The sequence below is a fragment of the Magallana gigas genome, chromosome 9, assembly GCF_963853765.1.
Source record: "Magallana gigas chromosome 9, xbMagGiga1.1, whole genome shotgun sequence".
NCBI classification, from domain to species: domain Eukaryota; kingdom Metazoa; phylum Mollusca; class Bivalvia; order Ostreida; family Ostreidae; genus Magallana; species Magallana gigas.
Window position 1 is genome coordinate 49,934,044 of NC_088861.1, and position 22,505 is coordinate 49,956,548.

The 22,505-nt window shown below is 32.6% G+C and overlaps 2 protein-coding genes across 3 annotated transcripts in view; one reads left to right on the forward strand and one right to left on the reverse strand.

Annotated features, from left to right (window-relative positions):
• The window catches only part of LOC105331445 (uncharacterized), a 91,492-nt gene extending 84,790 nt beyond the window's left edge, over positions 1 to 6,702 (forward strand). Inside the window, exon 14 of one of the 2 annotated variants that reach the window (XM_066071668.1) lies at positions 5,279 to 6,702. In XM_066071668.1, the coding sequence (XP_065927740.1) occupies positions 5,279 to 6,132 (854 nt within the window). In that variant the 3' untranslated portion in view covers positions 6,133 to 6,702. The remainder of the gene's footprint in view (positions 1 to 5,278) is intronic. The other variant, XM_066071667.1, reaches the window with a different exon arrangement.
• The window catches only part of LOC117691114 (uncharacterized), a 139,913-nt gene that overhangs the window by 32,018 nt on the left and 85,390 nt on the right, over positions 1 to 22,505 (reverse strand). The gene's annotated exons all lie outside the window — the stretch shown is intronic.

The following is a 22,505-nucleotide window of genomic DNA, read 5'->3' on the forward strand; positions in this document are numbered from 1 at the left end:
GGTTATTATACAAAGAACAACAAAATTTCAGACCCCCCAAAACCTTATACTTTACCGGCAAATAGCTTAAAAACTAAAAAACATTTTGCCAAACTTTTCATGCCAGCAAAACTATAAAATGTTACCAACAATTCTGCTAAATGTCATGCAACTATCTTTTGTAGTTCCCGAGATCAACTCTGGACAAAAGACCCCCCAATTTTCAATTAAAGGGCAATAACTCATAACCGGAAGTGAATTTTAAAAATTTGAAAAAAATGTCTCGAGATATTAACATTGTCTACATACCCTGAAAGTTTCATAACAATCAGACAACAAATGTACGAGAAATGGCCTACACAAAATTTGCGGATAAAAAAAAAAATAATAATAAGAAACAGTAGAATAACAGAAGGGTTTTCCGTTGAAAAACGGAAAACCCTAAAAAAAAGTGAAAAAGAAACATTACAATAATAGAAGGGTCTTCCGCTGAAGACGGAAGACCCTAAAAAAAACAATAGAATAACAAGAGGGTCTTCCGTTGAAAACGGAAGACCCTAATAAGAAATTTGAAAATTTTTCAGAATAATAGTAAGGTTTTCCGCTCCCAGCGGAAAACCTTAAAAATGCATGTAAAACCAGCTTGGCGCAGGTAAAAGATCAGTACAATTTTAGAATATTTTACGTAAAGTTTGGTAGAGAATATAAGTACCAATGTAAATCGTGCCTGGGAAACCTACAGATTTACCCCAATTTTTTGTAAATCGCTTTTGATTAGTAAAAATGTGCATTATTTTGATGATTGTGTAGAATGTTTTAACAATATCTTCCACTAACAAAATATCTATTTCTTTCCCAAGCAAGAACTTCAAAGTATATGACAAAGGATTTTTCTTAAAAAATATGTATGGTTTAATGTCATTAATCACCTGCGCCGATGCGATTTAAATAGATCATTTGCAATATTAGGATTCGCCTGTCACGTGATTACAAAGAACATATGACGTCACAAAAATGCATCAGATATAATGTTTAATATCGGTGTCAATAAATGTAACATAGATTTTAAGAAATACTCCCGGTCAAAGTATTTTTGCGATGATTATAATGATATCGTTTTCCAGCCATATTTTAGCATCGGGACGCCTTAACATTGCTGCGTAGTGAAGATCCTAAAGCATGAATATCGTGGCCAAAGTTTTACATATATAGGAAACCTGTTTAAAAATATTCTTCTCTAGTATGTTACAGTTTGAGATATTACTATGCACACATCCTTGCCTATTGTAGATTTTAAATTGTATAAATTGTAACTCCTGGACTAACACTGGAGCACCAGAAGCGGTTTAAGTTTAACATAGAAATATAGAGGAAAATGTTTGAAATCTTCCTTTGAAGAACTACAATGCTTCAATTTGTGGAATTACTTTGCAAGCATCCTTAAATAATGTGCATTCTAAATTTAACAAGCTGTGACCACAGGACCAATACTGATGCCTTCATTGGAAGACGGTACAAAGAGTTGAAATAATTTACAGTCCCCGGGTTGTGCACTTCCTCTCCTTTATGATTGGTAGAAAATACATAATGGGAAAATTTACATTTATTTCATTGGTTGAAATACTGTTTGGCGCAAGGGAGACAATTTTCTGATGATCTTTTTTACGTACGACTTAACAAATTTCGTAGATTTCAAGTCTTTAAAAGTGAGAAAACGAAAAGCAATACAAATTGCTATGAATGAAATTCAGCCATACGTTTTCAGGTGCAAGTAGTTGAAAGTAATACTCTTTAACATCTATTGAAATTATCTGAGTTTTTTTTAGTATTGTTTATTTAAGTATTAATACAAATATGTAAAAAAAAAAAAAATGATGCGGAATGCCTAATATTGGTAAAATTATTTGCACCTTAGATAGGTAAAACTTATAACAGTTAAAGAAGATGCTGATTGATTTTATCAAAATAATACGAGTAAACGACCCTTCCTAAGATCTCTTTCCCCTATAGTCGATCTCAACTTACAAGCTGGAGTACACATTTCTCAATTTTAAACACGTGACACAAAAATGTTCCGCTCGCCATGCTATGTAGAGGAATATGACATTCATATAAAAAAATTAAACTGTCTTTGATAACTAAATGCTGTATAGGGTTTGCTCTTAAGACCATAACCCTTTTTTTAAAAAGCTAAACTTGTTCCATTCTACTCTCATTTTCTGTTAAATTTTTTAGGCTTCTTTATGCAAGGATTACTTATTTACTTCTCTTTGAATATTTTAAGTTAAGGATTGATGCAATACTATATTTGTTCTAGGCTAGATGTCACAACGATTTTACAAACCCCCTTCATAGTTTTCAGATTTTCAAATCTTCAAAATAAGTCTGTAGCTGCGCAGTTCAAAAGCTGTTCTGAGTGATCAAAAAGGCATTGTCCTGTTTTTGTGTGCATACTTTTCAAACACATTACATGTAGGACTTCGTATTTATTGGTTTTATATCTTTTGGGTTTGCCGGTTTCGGGCAGAAACAAGCCAGTTCAAGAAATGTTTATATTTTCATCCTCAAATGTACAAGATGGCGGCACATCCCCCTTAACGTGTACACCTTATCATTAGAATTCGTTATTTTATAATCATTATTGATTATCAATTATTAATGCATAAATTTATTTCTAAAGATAAATCTATATGAAAAGTGTCTTTAAGGAATGCGTTACTTTTCTTTTTTCACTACATTTTTTAAATATTTTTTTGTAAATAATTTGCTAAAGAATAAAAAAAGCTATTTTTTTACTCTGTGTTGACTTTCATATTTTTTGATTTTTATGATATGATGATCTTCTTCAGCTTATAAGGCATTGCATTCTAATAGCGAGGATAACATCGTCGTACATTCTCCCGTGTCTCCATTGGTGCTAGTCTGAAAACCTGTGCGCCATACAAAAACCCCTTAACTTCTTAATACCTGCGGGGTGCAAATATCCGTTAATCAGTCATAAACCTGATCCTGCTTTGTTTCAGATGGCTTACATCTGTCGCCTTTTAGGAAATTACATTTTCAACTCTCTTAACTTAACTCTCTCCAATGGAGTTTTGAAGCTATTGCTGTACACGGCCATTCTACCTATCCAAGTAAGAGGAAATTTGTGGGTTCGACTGTTTCTGCTTGCCTCTCTACCAACACTTTGTAGCGGAGTTTCCTGTTCCGATTTTCAGTTATGAATCTCGGCCTAGAGTACCTGTGACATAAAAGCAGTAATCTGCTTGTATAAATTATCAAACTTTCACCTCTGCACCTTCTGGGGTCAATGTTTTCTACATTATGAACTTTTACTTGTGATGTGCAAAACGTAAACTCTTAAATTGTAAGTTGTTTAACTTTTTACCTTTAAACTACAGTTTTGTATGTATAACTATATATTGTCTCTAGATATGTATATGGAGCATGTTCTCTGTATGGTGGTCCTTTGTCTATGTTGATATTTGATTTGACTTAATATATGATTTGTACTTGTATTTCATAAAAACAGCCATGTCACAGTATCAGCCCGTTATGAAAATGAAATATTTCAAATTCTGTTTTTGTTACACTTTTCTTAGATAATAGGAAGTTATCCGTTTTATTCACATAGAACAACTGGTGCGAATCTGACTGATATCTATTTTTAGTTTTAATCATTTGAGACAGAAACAAAACGAAATCAATGAGGTTTTTCGTTGAAAAAAAAACAACAATGTAATATAGTTGATACTTTGTTACAAAATATTCATTGATGATATCATTTATGCATATAATATATAATATAACTTGGACACACAGATGTTCATCGGGCTGTCATGGGGTTTCATTGGAGTATCATGGGGGCTCAATTGGGCAAAATTATGCAACACTCAACATTGGTTTGGCATCATTTTTGCCTACTTACACATTTTTTTATGACGTACGTAATATCATAAATATATTAACACGGGTTGGTAAGACTATCATATTGACTGTTTATCATTTATTAACATTTTTAAATCATAAAACAAAGTTTATTTTAACAAACAATTTAATTTACGGCTATAAAATAATTCCAAAAATACACAAAAACAGCAATATACATTCAAATGATGCAGTTACTAAGCAGAATTAAGTGAATCAGACCGAAAACAAACGTTATAATTCTAAAAGACCGAGAAATGTGCTATGACAATATTTGCTGAACATTCGTTTTGACCGGTGAAATGAAACTTCGAATAAGTTTACGTGGTACAAGAGAAGGCGATCGTGAAAGATTGTTGGTACGCAGAAAAAAGACTGGTTTCACTGGATTTCTGTGTGACCTATTTCGACATCAAATGTGTCGTCGCTAAACATTTATACAAAGTTATGGCACTGTATAGTTCCTGAAAAGCCAGCATTTCTGAAAACTCATAAGGCAGAAGGAAGTCGTGAGAAGACTTATTGTGGGTTCATTAATATTCAAGGGTATCAATTTTCGTGGATAAAGTGAAAGACACAGTTTCAAGGATACGTAAATTCGTGGCCAATGACCCTATCAATACAAAATGTTAATAGCAATTTCACTTCAATGAACATTTGATTTCGTGGATCAACTAAATAACGAAATCCACGAAAATTGGTATACAACGAATATTGATGAAACCACAGTATATGTACATCAATATTACTGTTTCATTATTTAATGTGTCTTTTGTTTGTTTTCCAAGCTGTTCAATATCACGGTTATGTACGCCTACATTTAAAAGGATTAAAAAACTATCCTCTCTACATTTTTCAACTAAGTTTGCTTAAGAAATTTAAAATTAAGTAGTTCAACTTAATTCAATTTGATCAAGATACTATCATATGAGTTTACGACTTTTAGTAAAAGCACCGTAATGCCAATACACTTATTTATAACAATGATAAACAAGGGCCTCGAAGATCATATTACGTTACAATAAATATCTAATTTTTACAGCTTAAAATGAAACGTATAGGTGCTATGTATGTCAATTGTTTATCTGCTTAATGAACAATATTCACAACAAAAACCCTACTCAGATTAATTTGTGAATCAATTTTGAGATTTTTTTTATCACCTTCAAATTCGGTCATTTAAAATATGTACTTGCGTGCGGATTTATATCTCCAGAACATATATATTGAAGTATATATCTATATTAAAAATAACACACACTTAAATGCGGCAAATTGTGAGGAAAAATGTAAAAAAAAAAAAAAAAAAAAAAAAAAAGTGAAATTGTATTATTTCAAATTATTTATGTTGATCTAATTTTATATTTTACAGAGCTGCCAATTCCCAAGCGTTTTGAATATAACGCTCGCTTAAGGTCAAGTATTAATGTGTCGACGTCTAACATTAATCACATATCATGCTTTAAGCCAAATAGATTGTGGTTAAGCACTGAAAACATAATCAAGGAAATTGATGAGGACGGACATTTACTTAGGGAATTAAGTGTAAACTTAACACATGCTGGATATCATACCGCATCAAAGGCAGGAGGCCTGTTGTTTAAAAAAGATAATGATATTTACATGTTGTCCTCAAGTGGTGAAATCCGCAATCTTCATATACACGCCAATGAATTGTCTTGCATCCACTCTTCTCAACTAAACGGCGATATTTTCGTAGGTGAAGAAGAATTGATAGAGAGATACAACGATAAAGGTGTTAAACTGCAAACGATAAGTACAATAAAATTCACGGAAAGATCTGCATTTAGGTGTTTCAAACTTGTTTATCCTAATTTTTATTGTAAAATTACGGAGAACATAAATGGAGACATAGTGACCATTGTAGACAACCAATTAGTTGCGTTTAAGAGCGATGGGGAACATAAATTTACCTACTCGGGTAAACGTTATGGGTCAAATTTTAATCCTTCAGGATTATGTAACGACACTTTTGGACACATACTGGTGCGTGACTTTTACCATCTATGCGTCCACCTACTTGATATTAATGGATACCGTCTAGCAAAATTTCTGATTCACAGACCTTACCCAAATGCTATGTGTGTAGACGAGAAAAACAATTTATATGTGGGGTGTGTAAACACAATAGACGTTTATACATATCTATCAGACACAGCAATTACAGAACACGACGCCATGGTGATCGATTCTGATATTCCTTGAGATATATGAATAAGGGTTTTGTTTTTTATTGTATCTTACTACTGAAATATCATAAATATCATTTATGATATATAACTACTTTTAATAACAAGTTGGAAAGTTTGTGACTGTCCTTAGATTTTTGTTGGGTTTGTTATGTCCATGAAAGGCATGCCAACTCGCTAGTGCGACCCTGGAATTCGTTTAACTACATATTTTACATATCGTTTAGTTATAATATGATTATCCTATTATATAACAGTTTTCAAAATGCTTTTAAACATTTGCATGTCCGTTTTTTTATGATTGTTGATGTGTTAAGTGTTGCATATTGAGATTTGATAGTCAAACTAAGTTATATAGAATGCACAGTATTTGATTTATTTGACGATGTATATTTATTATTGCTACATAAATTACAAAATTTTATACAAGAAAAACAAATTGTATATGCCTTTTATGTTTTTATGAAATATCAATAAACATAATGTATTTATAATTCATAAATATTCATACCATATAGATAAAAAATTAAATATCGTTATTACCTTATGTTCTATGCTAAATGTTTTGAACAATGTTTTGTGAAAATTTCTTAAAGTATTATTCATCACAAAGTTTTGTCAGCGAAATTTCAAAAACGAAATAAAGATACTGAAACGGTAAAATATAGTCGTCTTGCAATTTTTATGTTTTGGACTTCCTTTTTTCTTCCAATTTTGAAAAGAAAAATACAAGATTAAGGGTGTTGCAGTTCCAACGCTATTTTCTCTAAGTGAGTTGCAGATAAACTGACACAAAATAAAAGTCACTCAAAATGAAGTGATTTTTTTTAAAGATGCAACTTTATAAACAAGGAATTCTAGAAGTATGTTTAAAATATTCACCTTGATTTTAAAAATACCAGTTATTGCATTGTAAATTGGTTACACAAGAAAATGTGACAGATTTTATGCATTTTAAGAGAGAAATCCTCATTGTACTAAATAACTGCCTCTTTGAAACAAAATTAATTTGATATTGACATTAAGAACTAGATATTTTCATGAAAACTGCTGTATGATTTCAAAGAGGCAATTTTTTTTCTTAAATTTAAATTTATGAAAAAGTAATTATACTCTCAGAAATGCAAAACGCTTTGCTAATTTACATTACAGTTTGCTATTTCAAATTTGGTCTAGTGGTAAAGAAATTAATCAGTAATATAACTGTTATGAGTATTACTCAAACACTAAGTTTTCTCTCATGATAACTAACATTTAAATAGATTTACATTTCACTATATAATGTAATTATTTAGCAAATATAATATGCTTCATTTCTAAGCAGTAATAGCGTAAAATATACAACAATTACTTACAGTCTATAGATTTACTTCAGGATCTAACACAAACACTTCTGGTCAGTAGGAAGGTCAGATCACAAAGGACAAAGCAAAGAGAGGAAGTTTAAAGGACCAATGAAATTGAAAAATAGAATTTATCATGTGATGTTGAATTAACTAAAACAGGTTTAACACTGACCATAATTTCCATTGTGATGTCATACTATATAAGTAACTATGTAGCTATTTACGTAAAATTGTTTATAATGACACTTTTACAGTAAATACCAAAAACTTATAATTATATCGAAGTCTTCATTTATAAATTTATGATATTGAAATTATGACTTAATTATTATAAACTATCACCTTTTCACACTAACGTCGCCTTTTGTTCCCAGATTCGTCGGATTTAATCCGATAAGTAGAGACGATGTATTAATCAGTCGCCCGTCTGATGTCGCCGTCTTTATTTTCAGCTTTTTTATTTGTCCGACTTTCCCATTCTATTTCTTGATGGAGCTTACATTTATATTTAAAAGAGCACAAGCAATAATTTCAAAGAAAATGCAATAGCATGCATAAGCACTCTCCGCTTATCAAACCAATGGTTATGGTTACCACGACAGGGTACATCTTATCAGTAATTGGGCCTTTTTTGCTGATGGAAAAAACAATGATGCAGTAATTATCAAAAACACGAAAAAACAAACCCTAATGGAATCAAAGATTGGCTAAAAGAGAGTGATATATTTATCCTGGATCGAGATCGAGGATTTCGAGATGTCCTTGAACTTTTAGAAGACGGCTGTTTCACACTGAAATCCCCACATTACTTCCAAAAGCTTCTTATTAATTTTCTACCAACGATGCTACTTCATAGGTTCAGATCATGGTCCCACTTCATGAATCGCATAGCTGTTTACATGACCTCCTTAGAATGACGGAGGGTGATATACAGATAAAGAGCGCTAACGTTCGGTATTTACTGTAGAATCAGGTCCGTCAAGCATCATCCTATGTAGATGAGTACATACATGGTACCACTTCCCAAATATATTAATTATATTATGAATATTATTCATGCCCATATTTAATCTCGGCATAATTCAGCAAACAAGCATCTGAGATGAACATGATGGAAAGAGCATCACTGGCCGGTATTGTAAGCGTCCGATAGGTGCGAGCACTGTTGGTACATAATCGCATGTAGTCTCAATGATTTGATGATTCTAGCAAATACAAAATATAACAACAATGAACCCAAAAAGGACAGGATACCGCCTTTGTTGGTGGACGCTGCAGAAGGAGATTATACATACGCACATGATTTAAATACACTGAAAGTACATGGTAAACTAGATTATTAGATGTACCTTTGCTTGCCATGGATTTGTGATCCACTCCGATCCTTAACCAGAGAATGTATTGGAAAGATGTTTAGAATGCTTATGTCTTATTAATGTCTTATTTATGGTGAAAGACAGAGATAAAAAAATGATAGCCATGAACAATTGACTGAAAAGACAATGCAAATAAAAACAAATGAATTAGGGTATTGTGTGCATATTGCACCAACATGTATATATACAAGTTATATATACGACGTTGTTACATGTATTTATCAGTCAATGTATTTATTAAAATGTGTTCGTTGTGCACCATTTACAGGTACGTTTCATTTGAAGTTCCTTTGACGTGTTCCTTTTCAATGACAAAGATTCAGCAATAATTAGTCGAATACAACTGTTGCCATGCATTCATTTGATATGATCGATGGAATTTACATTAACATAGAAGGTTATGTGTTTTGCCTAAATACAGGACCTACTCCATACGTAAATGTAGTCGTCAACGTAATGTGTTTATATTTAGACATAACACTTCATGCGTTACCATTAAATAGTATGTCTAGATGTGAACAATTAGAACTATCTACGTTGGGTTCATGTATTTAAATATCGGTTTAAAGTAGTCCGAGTATCGCACTACGTCATAATACGGATTTTACAATATTGGTTCGACTTTTACAAAGCGTTTTTGATACCCGGTATTGATTTTGCTCTACATCGCTGTTGTAAACAATGGCAATAATAAGCAATTAGAACGGTAATATATGTATTCTATGAGAGATAGAAATGATTAATGTTGAAAAAACTCGATTCTGTTAAAGTAAAATGAAAAACGAAGTTTCTGATTAACCAGGATCTCAGGTATGCTTATATCTTCTTTGTTTTGACCCCCCCCCCCCGAATTTTTCTTTTTCTTTTACTAAAACCGGTTTAAATTTAGAGACGGAAGCTATTTCGAATTTAATCAATTGCCAATTAATTAATGTTTGAATGATATCTAACATTGTTGACAGATCTAGGCAGAAAACTGTAACAAAATGTGATTTTTACGGAATTTTTCGTCAGGGTCTACATGGTTTAGAGCTTATAGCGTAAAGAAATCCGTCAACATATAATTTATTTTACCAAATCTTTTTTCTAAGATATTAATCTATCGAATAAACACCGTGAATTTAAGTTTGAGTCCATAAAATAGTAAAAAAAAATTACCAAACGCGGTACTAGCATTGCATTTTTTGTATTCTATTTTGACACATCAGGTCTATAAAGCGTACTTACTTACAAAAATTTGCGCAAAATTATTGATGAGATATGGCTTAAATATATATTTATACTGTATTTTGTATGTTCAGTTCTAATTTTCCCAAAATTGGTAATTATTTTTAGGAAAAACGGACGTCTGGCAAATTTCATAATTGTCAATAATTTTCGCAAGGGGGTACACCCGTCTGAGAGGTGATAACAAACAAACTAGCATGTAAACATACATATTTTCTTTTGTATACGTATTGCTAGAATGTATATTTATCATTTAAAACTAAGCTTTTAATGATTGAGCCCATTTAATGCCGAGTATAGGACTACCTTAAGGAATGAATTCAACATTTATTAGTTTTATACGATATAAAATGGTTTGGGGCTGTTTACGCTTTATGAACCGCGAATTGATACGTTTTTGACGTTAGTCTTACTATGACGTAGACAACATTCGTTATACGATATAAAATACTTTTTTGCCAATCAGAAACCGCCTGACAACCAGAAGCGAAGCGGTGTATAAAAAAGCGAAAACTGTTTCTAACCATTTTATATCGTATAAAACTAATAAATATTGGATTCATTGCTTATAATCTTATGTTTTTTTTACTCTTTATTGTAGATATAAACAGTCATTTGAGCTTTAGAATGACGTAAAATTGTACAAAATTCAAACGTTACGTCAGGTGAATTGATATGTTTTTGACGTTGGTCTTACTATAATGTAGGCAACATTCTTTATACGATATAAAATAATTTTTTAGTCAATCAGAAAGCGCGTTACAACCAGAATTAAATTATTCCTTTATTAAAATACAGTTTAGACACTACCTGCCATGCAAAATAACATATCGATGATTTTAAAATTAATAATGATCGATAAAATCAACTCCCGTCAGTACTTCAGCACTTTTATTTCTTTTATGATACCAAGCTTTCTCTGATTACTTTGTACCCCCCCCCCTTTTTATATTGTTCAAAGTTTATTTTCCGAATGACTGAACACGTTCCTGTTACTCATTGTTTAATGCTGTTTTAATCATATCAACATAGCAGCTGTAAAACAGGCCCAGTGGGGGGAAACAATTTTGTTTTCTATTGCAGTGCTGAAGTGGGTAACATTTTGAGATAAGGATGTCACTGCTAGTAACGATACTGACATGGCGAATATCTGCTGATGCGGATAACATCTGAGAACTGGAGATGTCACTAGAACCTAAGATATCACTGACTGTAACTTATACCGACATAGCGGATATATGTTGATTGAAGAGGCGAAAGAAGAGAATATTGCATTGCCAGTTTATTTAGGAATGCTAAATGAGGCACTCTCTAGTAGAGAAGAGAACACACGGATGTAATAAGAATACATTCTTACATTGATAGGAAATTTATCAGTGACAACAAAAGCAATAAAAAATTTAAAAAATGACTTCCTTGTTATGGAGCCATGCAGTTAAAATGCCAATGCCATGAAATGCCGTCGTGTTGAAATTGGCCACGAGTTTGAACTGAAAGCTTTACATCTGCTGCATCTATAAATTAAAGCATATAATAAAAGCACTGGATGGTGAAGAAATACTCACTTTTTAACCAATAGTTCACTTATTTCAAAATAATTGATGTGGAAATTCTGTTACTTCTTGCCCATGATCCAGAAGTTAGTGATCCAAGAGTAAAATAATACGAAAAAAAGGAAATCATTGCACGAGTTTCTGTGCAGAATTGCCATGTATCCACATTTAAATAAAATTGTAAAATGAAGTTGATTAGCGGTTTTGATTTGGTAATCATATTTTTCTCGTATAATGCAAAAACTGTTTGAATTTAATGAGTTCATCAGTAATGAAATGGAATATTATTTAATGAGATTTGGGGGCGAAAAAAGCTATGAAAAGACACATTAAATCGTTACTTTCATGTATTATTAGAGTTAAATAAAATTAAGAAAAATTATTAAAATAATCTGACCATGGTTTTTCATTTTTTCATTACCATATTTTCACCTCTTCAAGTTCGATTTTCCAGTTTTTTAAGTTGTCGTCAATTACTATTAGAAAGACATACTTTCAAATTATACACATATCATTTATGAGCAATTTAAGATGGTGACCTAATGAAAAGCAACCACTTATACTGATGGTGAAAAATTAAATAAGATTTTAAATTTAAGATGCTAAAACTAAATGATATTTCGTAATCTAAAGAGACTGACTTAAAACGTAAATCCAGCGCAACAAGAAAAACACCATTGTTTAGAATATCATTGCATCAATAGCTCATTTTATTTAACTATATCAAAGCTTTTGCCTTGAACTGTTCTAAAACCAGCGCTCGATCAATCTTAAAATCGGCATTAGCTTTATTCCATGCAAGTTTCTGTTGTTTAGTGAGTACATGATTGTAATCCACAGGCAAGAACGAATTTACTTGACTCGAATTCTATATTACATATTGTAATTGCTTCTATTGTGATAAACAATGAACTTATTGAATCACAATTTAGTACGACATGAAATGATTTAAGGAGTATATGAAATCTGGTAAATCAAACACGTCTGATTTCACCCATGGTGTGATTAATCTTAATGTTTTATATTTGTTATTTTAGAAAAAAAATGATGAATAAGAATAAGCTTACTCAAATAAATGCGTTGAATTCCTTGTGTTTTATGTCTATTTATATCTTTCACTATTGGCAGGTATTTGTCAATTTGATAGTTATTGCAATGATTGTATATATATATATATATATATATATATATATATATATATATATATATATATATATATATATATATATATATATATATATATAACACCCACTCATTCTTGACATAATATTTAGTCTTGATCCCTGATTAACCCAGTAACACCCATATCTACCTTCAACCTTCAAGCGGCTTCTTTCACATGCCTTTAAGATGTACTCCTTAATTAAACATAAACCACCCAAATTTGACAAATTTGCTCTCTGAAGAACAGAGCAAGATATTAAAATCTCATTTTTTGGTTCGATGCTATAAAGCCCACACAGTGCAAAAGGCACATTATGAGATTACTGCAAAAGACAGGAAACCTATTTGAAATACAAAAAATAATAATAGAACTTCGTTTGAGAACCTAAACTCTTTCCATCCTTTATACTACCAAAAGTTTTTGCAATTCACTGACAGAGACAAATTTACTAGTCCCGTGAAAATATTAAGAAACATTTCTCGTCGTACAGATCTAGACAACCGCATTTATTTCATCAGCTGCAAGGTTTTCTCATGATTTTTCCTGCAATTGATAGCAAACTTTACACCTGCATTAAACACTAAAAGAAAACATGTTATTTCTTAGTATTTTAAATCTATTTTCATTTTTTTACGTTATGTTTACGTTTGTCCTCGAGGTTATTCAACTGCTTTTCTCTAAAACTGCTCTCCCTAATTTCTTGTTAGAAACGATGATTGTAGCATTAAATATTAAAACATGTACCTTTTGCCTCAACTGGGAAGGGGAATACCTAACAGTCGTGGGAGTTAATGAAAGTTTTGAAAATATTTGTTTTACCTGGAGCAGATGAAAATCCAGTGAACGCACGCGCAGTGGGTGTGCTTTTCCCTGGAGTGGATGCACATGTAGTATACACAATTTTACTTCGAGTAGATATAAGTCCAGGAGAAGTGCTTTTACCTCGGGTTGATGCCGGTGTCAAATTGCTCATCTTTTTACATTTCTCTTTTCATTCTCTCGTAAACAGATATAAACTATGTAAATCACCAAAAATATACTCCATTTTCTGAAAAAGATAAGTTAGTTTGTAAAACGCTTCTTAATAATAAATCTAATCTCTAAATTGTTTTACTCATTAGTTTTACAACATAAAAATAAAAGGCAACCATCAATAGATCTTTGAAAGTCAGGAAGCTTATTAGTAAGGAAATTTATAAAATGAGTGTGTGATATCATTTGAGAAAAGAAAGACAATACTTTAAAAGCACATATTTTCGTTGGGTCAAACTTCGTTGTTTTAAGATGAAATAGCACACCTGGAAAAAGTCAATCAAATTAACATGATTTTTTAAATAATGAAAGATATAATGATGAATAAACTGTACAATTGTCAATTTAGCGAAAAACTTGCAGTTTGGGGATAAAAAATGAATATCTTAAATAATTATTCCAGTAAGTAACAACAAAAGCCCCTATAGGATTCGAACTTGGGATGTACTGATCACAAGCCTGAGACTTTGTCCACTCGGCTATGGAGTAAGTTATGTGTTTCAGTCCATACAGTCCTTTTCATAACACGAAATGTCGTTTCGATCAGCGGTCAGCCATTCTGTGATGATGTGTTATTCCACATTAAACCAAATAAAATTTCGTTTGCATTTTATTTCATCATATTGTAATATCTTTGTACTCATTAAAACTTTGGTTGAGAATTCGTCATAGTATGTTAAACTCGAGTTTTAAAAAAATAGGAGATAGGGGTTTGAATCTGTTGATTATGATATAAAAACAAAAAAGTATTCAATATGACATAAAATTTTGATAATATTTTTTCATATTTTGTAATGAATTCCCCCCGTTTATTATTACATAAAACAAATCGTGTAATCATTTAGAAAACTTTGAAAAAATATTACATAAATTTACCATATAATTTATGTAAAAAGGCACTAACAATTAAATATTTCTAGTATCGATATCTTCGTTACATTATTTATCACGGATCACATGTACACGTGAATGTTTTAATGAACAAGCATTCTGAGAGTATTGCATAAGCAATACACGTCCCCAACCGGTTTGTGGAAATTGTGAAAACAATGCACTGTTATGCAGAATATCGAACCCGGAAATTAAAAAAATTGATTATAAAAAATTAATTTTCTGGAAAATATGTCAACCAGACGCTACAAAAGTGTAAACTTGATCTGTAGTTTGACATTTTGAAGCTGTTCAGCAAATTTCATATTATTCCTCAAACGCATAAAGAAGTGCGGAAAACTGAAGTGGGACAGACAGACGGACAGACAGACGGACGAACGGACTGACGGACGCAGAGGAAAGCTATAGTCCCCTCCGGTGAAATAAAAAAAAATAGAGAAAAAAAAAATAAAAAAAGAATTCAGGTATTAAGGTCCATACTTAGTTATTCCATCAACCCGTTTCCGTCACCCGGTCCAACTTTATCCGGAATCATTTTACCTACACTTATTTATAAAGCCAAATATAGGCACGCACTGGGGTCTTACAGTACCACATTAAAGAAACAGTACACTTTACACATCATTTTAATTTTCTTCATAGAATATCACAGCTTTATTGAGATATTCATTACCATAAACTAGGTAAAAATGAACTTCAGAATAAAAGCTTTGAGTGGGTCAAAAACAAACGTCAAAAGTTTTTTCTTCTTTTAGCTTTTAATAAGTTTTGTGATTTTATTTCATGCCTAAACTATAACCAAAACAATTTTAACTGCCTAAAGATATGCTTAAATAGTGAACATTCCTTTCAATTTCAATGATTTTTATTGTAAAAAATTGTCAGAATCCATGGGCTTACGGGGCCTTCGCCCCCTGGGCTTCCACCAGGCTTCGCCCTGGACCACTGGTTTGATAGCCACTGTTAAAGCATTTTATGTCTGTGATATTTTAGACAAAATTGTAACAAGTAACAGATTAAGATTTAAAACTTACGACTTTTCTACACCTTACTCAACCCTCCCCAACGATATATTAATGTCCAGGCTTTTCACATTTTTATGTTCATATGAAGCAGAATTCATTCAGAAACTTCAACATGAAAATAAAGAAATCACTCGATGTGGCTTTCAACTCGACATTTAAGTATATCAACGACGTGTTAATTATCAATTAACAATTGTTATTTTCATTCTTACGTCGACTCGATATGTCCCAGTGAACTTGAAATAATGGAGAGTCCGAGTTATCTGTTTCATATTTAGATATTTTACTAGAATTATGAGGTATGATTGGAACCTAACGACAAAACTTTATGATAAACATGACTTCAGTTTTTCTATCGTCAACCTAGGATACATATGTAGCAATAAACCTTCATCGCCTGTACATGGAGTTAGTTAATTCGATACGCAAGAGTATTCTCTACGTATGAACATTTTTTAAAACAAGGCAAGCTACTGACAAATAAGTTGATGAAAGAAAATTATCAACAGTATCGTTTGAATTCCCCATTTCATAAGTTATATGGTCGATACAACGACCTTTCTTCTACTATAGGTCGAATACTGACTGACGTTTTCCAATCTTGTTGTTAGGCCATTATTAATTACCGAATTGTCTACGGAGTTTTCCGTTTTTCCCGATTACGACAAATTAAGAGCACACGGCGGATGTGACCATACCGCTAATTTTTGTAGAGGTCCGTGTTTGCTCTGCTTCTATTTAAGGCGTAAGAGCTGGAAAACACAGCTGGAAAAAGTCACTTATATTAACAGGACATTATTTGATAATAAAAGATATAATGATAAATAAACTGTACATATGTGAAATAAGCGAAAAATTCGCAGTTGGGGGATAAAAAAACGAATATCTAAAATAATTATTTCAGTAAGTAACAACAAAAGCCCCTGTAGGATTCGAACTCGGGATGTACAGATCACAAGTCCGACACTTTATTCACTCAGCTATGGAGTAAGTTACATGTTGCAGTCGATAAAATCCTTTTAATAACAAGAAATGTCCTTTCAATCAGCGGTCAGCCATTTTATGATGATGTGTTATTCCACCTTAATAAGTTTTTCCTTTGGATTTTTGATTTGAACACTGTTTGTTATCATCACATGTCATTTTTATTATCTCAAACCATACATTTGTATCAAACTGACTTTACCCTGACGATCACTCGTCTGCGTGTAGCAGAAGGATAAAACGTACGCTCAACTAGGACCTGGGGTCACCCGAAAATAGTTCTCCAAAATGAGTGTATTAATAATAGACTTAAGGAACTCTTTTACAAGTGAGGCTAAGAATGTGAATCTACTTTCTTTTTTTCTATATCCATAGGAGACCAGAGGTCACCTTACGTCCTAAATCAATGCCGTAATCATTCTGTTCATCAATACGGAAACAAGAAATCATATTGACGCAAGCGTCAAATGGGCCGCAAAAAATATAACTGGTGTATGAATCATTGGTTGTTTACATAAAACACACCACAAAGAAGAAAATAAAAGTTGGTTATACAAATTTTTATGGTAAATTCTAATATAGTTTCAGCAACTTGTATTGAAGTTTTACATTTTACTATCATCATAAAGAATCGAGTTCATTACTGAAAGCATTTCTAACGGTAATTGTATGGTCATTGCCATACTGATAGTATAAAGTGATGGAGAACACACTGATTTATACATCACTCTAAGTTCACTCTAAGTTAAACTCATCATTTTTCTCTTGGAGATTATGTATTTCAAACCTTTTTTTTGTTGCATTGTATTGAATGAAGACTTAATGCATTAGTTTATATGATTTAAAGAGGCCACATGATAAAATAGTAATGGATTAGTTCAAATTTTCCAGTCAATTCAAATTTTCATTTCTGTCATATTTTTGCGTAAATAATTGATATGGATGTCATTTCATGATAATTTCTTCCACATTTTACATGAAAATATAATAAATACACACTCAAAGTCATTTTATTTGACACGGCACATAGAAATTCAAATATATCATTTATATATAAAAATTTAATGACATTCAGGTCTTAAGTATTACGGGTCTATAGAATGTCCCGCATACCGATCCCGATGCATTGTTTTGCAAAGAATGAAGAACTCCGAAATTTTCCGAAAAGATTAAAGTCTCGATAAAAACGCGCCAAACACAACAGTCAACTAGGTATGAACTATTTTTCATTTACAAGTAAAGCAAAAAAATATGTGATATTTTTTTAAAGGCATAAAACATATTTCTACATGCAAATTTACTTTTAATTCATAAAAAGAAGCAAAATATCAATTCTATTAAAAAAAGAACTATCCCGCAGAAACGCAGTAACACTTTTTAAATGTATATCAAATAACGGACTGCCGTAACAAAAGCCACCTAACAGCTGCCTAGTGTCACTTTACAATATGGAGATTCATCAGAGGTGATCCACTTTAAGGACACGAGGGGTCACCTTATGTGGAATATATCACCCCTGCGAATGTTATTGTCATTTAAATTTTAGACCACGTGGTTTCATTTTGCCCTTTCAGTTTCGCAGTAAAAATCGTGCCTCGTGTTTATAGTCTAGATCATATAGAATCTATAGGTACTATAGTAGACAAATATTAAATCTAGAGGCTTATTGATTTTAAGCTTTATCTTCATTAATTGGTGAATAAAATGTGTCCTAGAAATAAATGTGACAATACAAAAAATAGTTTTTTTCAGCTGTTGCAACAATTAACATGCTTAGTAGAGACCCCAATGAGGATTACTTTTCGATCCGCGCCTGACCTAGTAATAGCATCAATAGTGAAACAGACTATATAATTTTATGCTGAATGTTCCTTGAAAATGACTCGATATACTAAGTTTTTGTGCAAAACATACATCCATTATTTTTTTTTTAAACGTGGTATTGCACACCACAAGCATCAAACATGGATATGATTTTATTAAGCCACGCAATGTTTATTTTTTCAACCACCCATCACGTGGTTGAACACGAACGATAACTCTGTTCTGAATATTATCGTTTAATATAAAAAAAAACCGCTAAATGGTGAAATAAGACGAACTTATTAAAAGAATTGCATGTTTTAACATTAACCAAAGTAGGACACGATATGAAAATCCACCAGTACTTACGTATTTTTAGAATTTTATCCAAACACTTATACTTCTGCTTGAAATTTCACAGGAACTGAACAAATCTCGGTGAAGTCTCGTGAACTTTCATTCGAGCACATCTGGATTTATTACATACTTAGCAACGATAAAGAAAACATTCCAAACACATTCGCAGGGGTGAATATATCAATGAAGAGACCATCATCCATTCGAAGACCAGGGATCATCTAATGTCATTTTACAAAATTAAGATTTACTAGAAGTCAGTCATTTTAGAGAGATCGGGGATCAAATTAAGTGGAATGTCCGTATGAGACCAGAGGTCACCTTAGGTCCTAAATAATGACAAAAGAAAATAATTTTGGTAATAAACAGAGCAGGTGTTAAGTGAAGTATTCATAATTAGCCCATAATTAGGTCCTAGGAATTTTATTAATCTTTAAGGGAACCAGAGGTCACCTTCATAGATTATTAAGGATTGAGATTCACCAGACACCATTCACTGTAGAGAAACCAGGGATCATTATAAATACGATATCAATAAAGGTCACCTTAGGTCCTGAATCAAGTGTAGTTATAATTTTGTTAATCTATAGGAAGACCGGAGATCATTTTTGAAGATTGATATTCCCCAAAAGTTAGCCACTGTAGGTGACTACCTTAATCTAAAGTGGAACTTTTATAAGGAGACCCAATGTCACCTATGGTCCTAAATCAATGAAATAACAATCTTATTAATCTATATAGGGAGACCATAGGTCAACTTAAGTAAAATATCCAAAAGTAGACAAGAGGTCTGACCTTTATGCATGTTTGAACGTAGAGATTTATTCACTAGAAGTCATCAACTGTAGGGAGTCAGTGGTCTCCCTACCTCTAACACTTATAAGGAGACTAGAGGTTACCTTAGGTAACCAATAAAAAAATTATGTTAATCTAAAGTGAACTTTTTATCATGACACCAGAGGTCATCTTTGGTCCTAGATTACTGAAGTCATAATTTTTTGTGAATCTATAGGGAGACCAAAGGCCACCTTAATGCAGTTTTGAAGATGATATTCACCAAGAAGTCAATCACTGTAAGAAGACTACATATCACCTTAAACTCATAAGGAGACTAGAGGTCACCTTAGGTCTGAAATCAATAAAGTTTTATTTTTTTTTATCTATAGGGAGACCAGAGGTCAACATATCATTTTACAAAATGGGGCAATTCCCCAGAATTTAGCCTCTGTAGGGAGACCAGTTGTCACCTTAAGTGGAAAATCCATTAGAAGACCAGAGGTAACCTTTGGCCCTACACTAATAAAATACATTTGTTAATCTAAAGAGCATGGGTCACTTAAAGTGAACTATTCACAATAACACAAGAGGTCACCCTAGGTCCTACATGAATGAAATAATGAAATAAGTCTGTAAATCTATAGGAAGAAAAGAGGTCATCTTTATGCAGTTTTGTAGATGTATATTCACCAGAAGTCAATCACCGTAAGAAGACTAAATATTACCTTACATTCATAAAGGAACTTGAGGTCACCTTAGGTCCGAAATCAATAAAGTAATAATTTTGTTATCTATAGGGAGACTAGATGTCACCTTATGTTCAGATTTTACAAGGTTGATCAAGACCTTCAACAGAATTCAGTCACTGAAGGGAGACCAGGGGTCACCTCAGGTTCTAATTCAATGGAGTAATAATTCTGTTAATCTATATAAACCAGGGGTCACCCTAAGTAAAATATTAATAATTAGACCAAAGGCCACTTTAGGTCCTAAATCAAAGAAATAATTCTGTTCATAAATAGGGAGACCAGAGGTCACCCAAACGCAATTTTGAAGATAGAAATTCACCAGAAGCATCAACTGTAGGAAGAGTAGGGGTCACCTTAAGTAGAATATCAAAAAGAAAACCAAAGATCACATTAGGTCTTATATTAAAGTAGTTGTAATTTTGGTAATGTATTCTATAGGAAGACCATGGACCACCTTCTGACATTAAGTAAGAATATGCACAAGGAGACAGAGGTCAGACCTAAGGTCCTAAATCAATAAAATAAAAATTTTATTATAAAAGAGGCCACCTTATGTCATTTAACCAAATAGACCTTAAAGCCATCCACTGTAGGAAAACCAAAGGTTACCTTTGGTAATCGATCTATGTCGTTATAATTTTGTTAATTTATAACGGAGACCAGAGTTCACCTCAAGTCATTTTACAAGTTGGAGATTAAAAAAAGTCATCTTAGGGTCACCGTAAGTGAAATACCCAAAAGGAGACCAGAGGTCATCTAAGGATCTATCTGATGTAGTAATTAATAATTCTTTAAAGGAATACGGTGATCAGAGATGTTATTTTACAAGATTAAGAATCATAAAATGACAATTATTGTAGATAAACTAGAGGTCGCTTTAGGTCTTAGATCTATGTCGAAATAATAATTATCAATACGGAGACCAGAGGTCACCTAAGGTTCTAAATTGTCGATGTAATCATTCCGAAAATCAGAACGGAGATCAGCCATCACTTTAGGTCATTTTACAAGATGGGGGTTCCCCAGAAAGGCACCCAATGTAAGGACACCAGAGGTCACCTTGGGCCCTAGATCAATTTTGTAATAATTTCATTAACCCATACGGAGACCAGGGGTCACCTTATGTCATTTTACAAGATGGAAAATCACTGGCCATCCACTTTAGGGTGACCAGGGGTCACTTTAACAGAAATATCATGATGGAAAGATATCTTAATGATTTTGATAATCAATACGGAAACTAGAGGTCAGTTGATGGATTTTGCAGATGGAGATTAATCAGTCTTCATCCATTCATTGACTACCTGGTGTTACTTCGGATAATTTTACAAGATGGAGATTCACCAAGGTTATTCACTGTAGGGTGACCAGGGGACACCTTTAGTGAAAAATGGATGTGACGTCACCAGTGGTTTTAGATTGATGTTGTTGCAGTTCTTCGAGTCAATAAGGAGACACGATTTAAAAAAATATTTCAATATACAAGGTGAAGATTTATCAAAGTCATCCACCGTAGGGATACCAGGGGCCACCTTAATTGAAATATGCCTAAGGGGACTAAGATTTTTTTATCACTGTTGTATTGATTCTTTATATCAATACGGAGACCATGAGTCACCTTATCTCATTTAACACGATGAATAGTCACCCGTCATCCACTGTAGGGTGCCCACGGGTCACCTTATTTCATTTTACACAATGGAGAGTCACTGGCCATCCACTGTAAGGTAGCAAGTGGAGATTTATCAGTCTTCATCCATTCTTTGACTAACTGGTGTTACCTCAGATCATTTTACAAGATGGTGATTTACTAAGGTTATTCACTGTAGGGTGACCAGGGGACACATTTAGTGAAAAATCGATAAAGGCACCAGGAGTCACCAATGGTTTTAGATTGATGTTGTTGCAATTTTTTGAGTCACTATGGAGACCTGAGATTTAACAAAATATCAATATACAAGGTGGAGATTTACCAACGAAAGCCATCTACTGTGGAAAGACCAGGGATCACCCTAAGTAAATATCTAAAAGGCTACCAGACGTCAACCTGGGTCTTAAGACAATGTAGTTTTAATTTTCTTAAATGACATGACGTCCAGATGTC